We start from the raw sequence: 7,573 nt of genomic DNA on the forward strand, positions 1-7,573 counted from the left end.
AAGGGTGTGATGCTATTGAAGTGTTTTAAGATAAAAAAATCAACATCCCCCATGTGAATAAGTTTGCTTATCCCAACATCTTTGGTGAAATTTCTTGGACCGCTGCTGCTGCGTGCGCGCGAGCCTGGATACTGATCGCTGCCGACTGCTGCCTGAAGATCCCGTGCCATGGACCTTCCGGATCTGCCTGGAGGTGATCTGGAGCTGCAAAGGGCTTTTTCATCACTGGTTAAATCTCTCCCTCCACAGAGACCTTGACCTGCAGCATCTAAGTTCGTAAAGAAGCTGGATGTTTTACAAGAAGTTCTGCTACCTCCGACCATCCCTCACATGGCAGCCCTCTCCCTTGCTGAGAAAGGGTTAATCGGGCAATTTACAGGACTATGGCCTTCTCCAAAAACAGTGCAACGATGGGTTGAGCGAAACTGGACGGACAAGATTCAAGGCAAAATAATAAGATTCTGTGGCAGAGGATACTTCACCTTCCACTTTGAAACCAAGGAAGATAAAGACCTTATTTTCAGAAACGGGCCCTATTTTATGGATTCTAGGGGTCTCTATCTTAACAAATGGACCCCGGATTTCGATCCTGAGCTAGACATTCCGAATGCAGTCCCTGTCTGGGTCAGATTGCCCCATCTTCCTCTTCATTGCTGGGGGGATGACTCGGTTAAAGCAATAGGAAACGCGGTGGGAAAATATATAGATCGCAGCGAACCCAAAGACAACATGCAAGCTTGTGCGCGGATCTGTGTCGAGGTCGATTTGGGCCGCAGACTGCCGGAAGCAATCAAACTGAAAGTGGATGACTGGTGCCATATTCAGCAGCTGGACTACGAACAGATTCCCTTCAAATGCAAGGTATGTCACGAATATGGACATTTTGCAAATAGATGCCCTAAAATAGTTAATGTTGAATCTGAAGAGCAAGAAGGACAATGGGAAACTGTTAAAAGAAAAAAATCATCCCTTCCTCCCAAATCTTTGGATTCTGATGTCCCTGGCCCATCCCAGCAACCCCCTCCCCTTCATCATCCTCACCCCTCCCATCCCTCCTCTTCCTCCCTTCAATCCCCCATTCTGCACCCTTCTTCTCCCCTTCGGACCTCCGACCCTACCATTCCTCCATCTTCTAATCCCTTTGCTTCCCTATCTGAGGAAGGTCCTGAGCCAGAAATCCCCTTCTCTGAACCTCCCCTACACTCCTCCCCGCCCCAATTCTCTCAGCCTTCCCCTGATACCCCCTCCACTCGGGTTACTAGAAGCTCCTCAAAGGAGCATGGAGCTCCCAGTGATATCCCCAAAAAGCATGGACCGGGCAGGAAATCGGCCAAGCAGCATAGAGAAGAAAGCACCCAGAAAGATATCGCCATGGGTTCCCAGACTCCTATAGAATCCTTTATTCTTGGGCTCTCGGACAAAGAAAATAATAACAAAGGCAAAGAGAGGCGGGCACCTCTCCATGTAAGCAGTAAATCATGATGAAATTTCTCTCCTGGAATAGCAGGGGACTAGGGCACCCCTCCAAGACAGTTGCCCTCAAGGACCTAATCCAAAGTGAAAATCCTGAAATAATTCTTATCCAAGAAACAAAGCAGGACCAATCTGAAACTAATAAATTCATAAGCCAGCAAAAGCGCTACAGTGGGTGTGCAAGTGAAGCAAGAGGAGCCTCAGGTGGCATTTTAACAATGTGGGACTGCAACAAATGGAATTGCCACTCCTCCAGAATACACCAGCATTGGATCTGTGTTAATCTAGAGAACAAGACAGATGGAACAACAGTAAAGATTTACAATATATACGCCCCGAATCATTATAGAGAGAAAGAAGAGTGCTGGAACACTTTGGAAACAGATATAGAAGAAGAGCAGGACAGCAATCTCATTCTTGCAGGGGATCTAAACTTGGTATTGCACTCCAATGAAAAAAGAGGGGGAAATTTCAACCCCGACCCTTTTAGGAATCGACTTGAAAATATAATGCAGGAGCAAGATTTGGTCGATATCAGACCTAAGAACCGAAGGTACACATGGAGCAATAGACGAATAGGAGTTGGCAATATTATGGAACGTCTTGATAGATTTCTCATAAGTATTGCTTATTTATCTACTTTCACCACTAGCCACTCGAACATCCTCAACGTCTCCGCCTCTGATCATTATCCAATCACGCTTACTCCGAAAAGTCACTGCCAGCTAGGTCCTATTCCCTTCAAATATTGCCCCATTTGGAATCGAATCTCAGCAGCAAAGGAAGTGGTTTGGCAGGCTTGGTCCCAACATGTGGAAGGCTCCCCAACTTTCATATGGGAAACAAAATTAAGGAAAACAAGACAGGCCCTAAAAGAATGGGCAAAGAGCAATTACCAAGAGCCCGAGTTGAGCAAAAAAAAAATCAAACAAGATTTAGAGGATGTGCAGCAACACATAGAAGCCATTGGGTTGTCCCAACAAGCCAAAGAGAGGGAAACAAAACTATATTCTCAGCTGCAGCAAGTTACAAAGGATGAAGAAATAAAATGGAGGCTGAAGTCAAGGCAGCTCTGGCTGCAGGAGGGAGATAAAAATACCTCCTATTTTCATAAGCAGGCAACAGTCCGAAAGGTCCGAAACACTGTGAATACAATAAAAGATAATGAGGGGAACAACTATCACACTCAGGAAGTGATAAAAGAAGCAGCCACAAATCACTTCAAAAATCTTTTGACTGAGGATAAAAATGAAGAGGATTACTCAAGTTTTTTACAGCACATAAATAAAGAAGTCACCCATGAAATGAACAACAGTCTCAAGAAAGAAGTCGAAGAGGAAGAAGTTCAAAATGCAGTTTGGGGTCTACACCCAGACAAGGCCCCTGGACTTGATGGGTTTCCAATCAGTTTTTATAGAGAGTATTGGCAAATGATCAAGAAAGATCTTTTAAAGATGATACGCTGGGTTCTAAAGAAGGGCAAAATGGGGGGATTCACCAACTCAACCCATCTTGCTTTAATCCCAAAAGAAAACAGACCTTCCTCCTTTTCAAGATTTCGGCCTATTTCTTTATGCAACTCATCTTACAAAATCATCACTAAAATCCTGTCATCCAGGCTCAAACCCCATCTCTCATCTATGATCTCTGAAAACCAAGTGGGATTCCTCCCGAATAGGCACATCTCTGACTCTATCCTGCTTGTTCAAGAAGCCATTCACTCCAGTCTTAGCAGAAAGGAGAAAGGATTTGTCCTCAAGCTGGACCTTGCCAATGCCTTTGACAAGGTTCGGCATTCCTTTCTGTTCGCTGTCCTCCATAGAATGGGCTTTGACCCCTCCTTTATCTCAATGATCAAAGCTTGTATTTCGGAACCTTGGATATCCCCTCTGATTAACGGAAGACCGTGTGCTGCTTTCAAATCCTCTCGAGGCCTTAGGCAAGGCTGTCCTCTGTCTCCCTATTTGTTTATCCTCATGGCTGAGTCCCTTAGCCAAACCCTGGATTTTAATCGAAGAATAGGCCTCATCACTGGTATCAAATTTGAGCAAGGCACAAAAAATATTAATCACTCCCAATTTGCAGATGATACCCTCCTGATAGGAGGAGCGTCCACCACCATTGCAAGGCGCTTCAAGAAGATCTTAGATCAATTTATGGAATATTCAGGAGGGAAAGTTAATCAGTTAAAAAGTTGTATCTATGGTTGGAACACTCCCAGCCATACCATCCATAGCATTGCTAGCATTCTAGGAGTCTCCTACAAGCTCAATTGGAACCACTTCACTTACCTGGGAATGCCAGTAAGTTTGGGACCTCTGAAATCTGACATCTGGAATGAAATCCTCGACAAAATAAAGAGAAAAATTCAACAATGGGGCACCATGTGGCTGAACCCAGCAGGAAGACTTGTTCTTCTGAAGTCAGGCTTGACCTCTCTGCCCATTTACCGTCTCTCTTTATGTCAAGCACCTGCATCCTTTCATCAGAAAATGGAAAAAAATCTCAGGCATTTCCTCTGGCAGGGAGGCAAAACGGAAAAAAGAAAGTTCAACCTTGTCAGTTGGAAGAATGTCATCCAATCACAGGAAAAAAGCGGGCTAGGAATAAGATCACCAAAAATCCTGAACTTAGCTCTTGGAGCTAAAATAATTTGGAGAATGATCACTGGTCCCACAGCTTGGTGGAAGAAGGTCTTAGAGGCTAAATATTTGAACAGCGCGAGGCAGCAACTTTTGGATACCAACATTCCCAACAGAGGTAGCACAAAAATATGGCAACTTTGCAAGAAAGCCATACCCTTCATGGCTCAAAATATTTCAAAGGTCCCTGGAGGAGGGAACAGTGTCAATTTCTCCACAGATAGAATCCTCGGACAGCATCCAATCGGATCACAATCGGAGGCAACACCTGCAATAAACTGGCTCAACAGTAAAGAAATAGTATACCTGTCCCAAATATCACAATGGGAAAACTCTACACAAGCATGGATAGGTTGGGAATTTCTGGAATTCCCCAGAGAGCTTGAGACCAGCTTTATTGCTCTCAAGAACCTCCTGCATAGCAAAGCCCCGACGCAAAAAGGCAAGCAAGATGGCTATCGTTGGGATCCTACTGGAACTCAGTACATGACCAAGGCTGGGTACCATTGCTTATGCAATAACATCTTCCCACAGGATGTCTGGAGTCACTGGAAGCTGGTTTGGAGAGCAGAAGCACCCCCCAAAATCAAATTCTTTATTTGGCTCCTTATAAAAGGAAAGGCTCTAACCGCAGAAAATTTAATGAAAAGAGGTATAATGGGACCCTCTCGATGTCCTAATTGCTGCAGATCAGAAGAGACACTTCAACATCTGTTCATAGATTGCCCTGTAGCTGAGGAATGCTGGAGGATGATGGCATCTCTCGGGAATGCTCCATGGGAGCCAAAGGCATCTATTGCAGACACTCTTTTTAGTTGGAAGAAGAACTGCCCTTGGAAAGGAAAACAGAGCAAATTAGCCCAACGGATTTGGAACACCATGGCAATCACCCTCCTATGGCGAATTTGGTTAGCACGTAACGGTAAGATCTTTCAAGGGAAAAATTGCAATATCAGAGTTATGTGCCATAAAGCTAGGATCTTAGCGGTAGAAACAATCACAGCCCATACCAAAGGCAAGATAGAGGTCACCAATTGCAGCGTCGAAGAGAGAAATCTGATTAGCCAGGTGCAAGAAAACATAATCAGTGTTCAGGAGATAAGCCAAAGGAGGGTGCAAATGAAAGAGACCAACAGGACTTGGAAGCTGAGATTAAAGGAGGAGGAGTTCGCAACTTGGCTGAGAAACTGCAACAAGTTCTTGCTGTTCTTTGACGGCGCATCTAAATCCAATCCCGGCCAGGCAGGGGCAGGGGGCCTAATCTGCAATGCGAATGGCAAAAAAATTCTTCATTTCGAATGGGGATTGGGAGAATTATCCAATAACAGGGTAGAAGGATTGGCTTTGTATCAAGGGCTCCTCCAGCTGATCAAGATTGGGATAAGGACAGCAGTAGTCTTCGGGGATTCAGCAATCATCATCAGGCTCATGGTGCAACGGCAAAGCACACCGAACATCCTCCTGCAACAGATCAACTACAGGAACCAAATCCTCCACGACTCCATGCAAGAAGTTCGTTACTACCATATCCTCCGTGGACTGAATAAGGAGGCTGACATGTTTGCCAACAAGGCATGTGAGCGCTCCAAGGGCAACTTGTACTGCAATGACACCTCCTCTTTCCAACCGCTCCCATGAATCACACGCATATAGTCAAAGCTCACTGTACCGCAGCTGATAGCATCTATGACTACTGGCAAACAATCAGAACAATGGACAGAACAGGTATGGTCGATGGGAATTTGATCAGAATTTGGATTGGGAGATCTGCCCAGAGTGTGGGAATCAGTCGAACTGCAGGAGGAAATCGTCCCGCCAGACAGATCCCATGTGCCTATCAGGATTTGCTTTGGGCTGTGTGGACCAATTTTGGAAATCGCATACGGGTTTGCTCCCGCCTCAACATCATGAATGCGTTATTTATATCTAATTTAAGCTTCAGTATCCTTCATTCTGGAGATACCTATTGTGACAGTTTATTCCCCTTCAGAGCTGCTTCAGTTCAATTCAGAGTCGCTTCAGTTTATCCCCCTTCTACCAGAGGTGCCGGCCATCAGACTTCCGAGTATTCAGCGGAAGCCACTAGTGACAAGAAACAAGTCCAGCGCTCCCGTATCAGAGAGACGATCATAGCATATAGGCATCCCTCAGTGCCAATGGAGCGTCCTGAACAGTGTTTTCACTGCCGTGATCTGCAGGCAGAATTTGAGGAAGTGCGCGCGCAACAAAGGACTCTGGAAGATCACGTACGTAGTATGGAAGCTAGGCATGCAGACCAAGTCCGGAATCTGGAAGCAAAACTTGATGAACAATGCAGAATTCTACATGAAAAATACCGAGCCGAGATGAACTTATTCCTACATAGAGTTCACTCATTGCACGAGCAGTTCAACAATCTGAGCAATAGATGTGCTCATGCCGAAGAATCAATCACTGTCCTCAGGTATATGATGGATAAAAAATTCAAAGAAGCGTCATCCTCCTCCAGTGCAAAACCGAACGAGGCAGACCCAAACCCTGAAGACTCTACAGCACGGAAGATTAGTCACATAGAAATTGATTAGCCATGTGTTGCAGTTGTAAATTTTGGTGTTTTCAGTTTGTAAGAATCTATAGTAGTAAAAGATGCCTCATAGGTAGGAACACTAGAATCAGGATCAAGGAAAGGAACTATTTTGTAATTCCTTGGATCCGCAATGCTCAAGAAGCACTATATGTACGGCAAGCTGCCCCTCTCTTTTTTCAGATTAATATATAGCAACCGAACTTGTCAAAAAAAAAAGAAAGTTTGCTTATCCCAACGAGATACTAGTGATTAGGTTCTATAATGAACAAGTAATGAGAAACTTTCCAAATTCATTCATACGGAAGAGATTGTATGTTTTGTGGAATGATTAAAAATGACAACCCACTAAGAATGGTGTAAATTGTAAATGATAATTTAGTATTGATAGGAATGAAAAGCAATAGATACTTTCTCCATAGTGATGTGCTTGTAGTCCATTGGATGAATATGGGTGGATAAGGGTATATTAATGATCATATTTTCTAATCATATATGGGAAAATATTCAATGTACGATATAAGATGTATATAAAATTAGGAGTTGATGTGAAGGGTTTATATAACACATTCATGCATTCAATAGTTAATTGAACATAAATAGACATGCTTCTTTGTTCCTTAGTTAAACCAGGATCTACTACCTGGGAGGATGCAAAGACTATATACGTAGTGACTACCCCTCACTTTTTGACTAATTGTGATGCCCATTTTGACCTAGATAACAAACTATGTTGAGGCTCTATTTATAATTCATGTTGTTTTATTTATGAACGTTGTGTAATATTGATGAATTTCAATGGGAGAAATGAACTTATGTATATAAAACACTTGATGGATTATGTTTTGTTGATTAAAATATTTGATGTATAATTTATCTGACATATGATTTACCT

At 43.5% G+C, this 7,573-nt stretch overlaps 1 protein-coding gene across 1 annotated transcript; it reads left to right on the forward strand.

The window, feature by feature from the left end:
* Positions 1–330: 330 nt before the first annotated feature.
* Positions 331–5,753, forward strand: LOC149197894 (uncharacterized). Its single transcript, XM_089408850.1, has 4 exons — positions 331–624; positions 1,015–1,464; positions 1,599–3,776; positions 4,062–5,753. Exons 1-4 carry the CDS (start codon positions 331–333, stop codon positions 5,751–5,753), a joined length of 4,614 nt encoding a protein of 1,537 aa, XP_089264976.1.
* Positions 5,754–7,573: the final 1,820 nt, after the last annotated feature.

The sequence above is a fragment of the Pinus tabuliformis genome, chromosome 2_2, assembly GCF_031772625.1.
Source record: "Pinus tabuliformis cultivar Carrire ecotype Pingquan chromosome 2_2, CPIR1, whole genome shotgun sequence".
Lineage (NCBI taxonomy): Eukaryota > Viridiplantae > Streptophyta > Pinopsida > Pinales > Pinaceae > Pinus > Pinus tabuliformis.

What these genes read in the sequence shown, in the direction of transcription:
- LOC149197894 (XM_089408850.1), top strand. Translation starts at nt 331, where the DNA reads ATGGCAGCCCTCTCCCTTGCTGAGAAAGGGTTAATCGGGCAATTTACA. An exon ending in CGAATGCAGTCCCTGTCTGG is followed by an intron (nt 625 to 1,014) that starts GTCAGATTGCCC and finishes GGCCCATCCCAG; the next exon opens with CAACCCCCTCCCCTTCATCA. An exon ending in AGAGGCGGGCACCTCTCCAT is followed by an intron (nt 1,465 to 1,598) that starts GTAAGCAGTAAA and finishes GAAACAAAGCAG; the next exon opens with GACCAATCTGAAACTAATAA.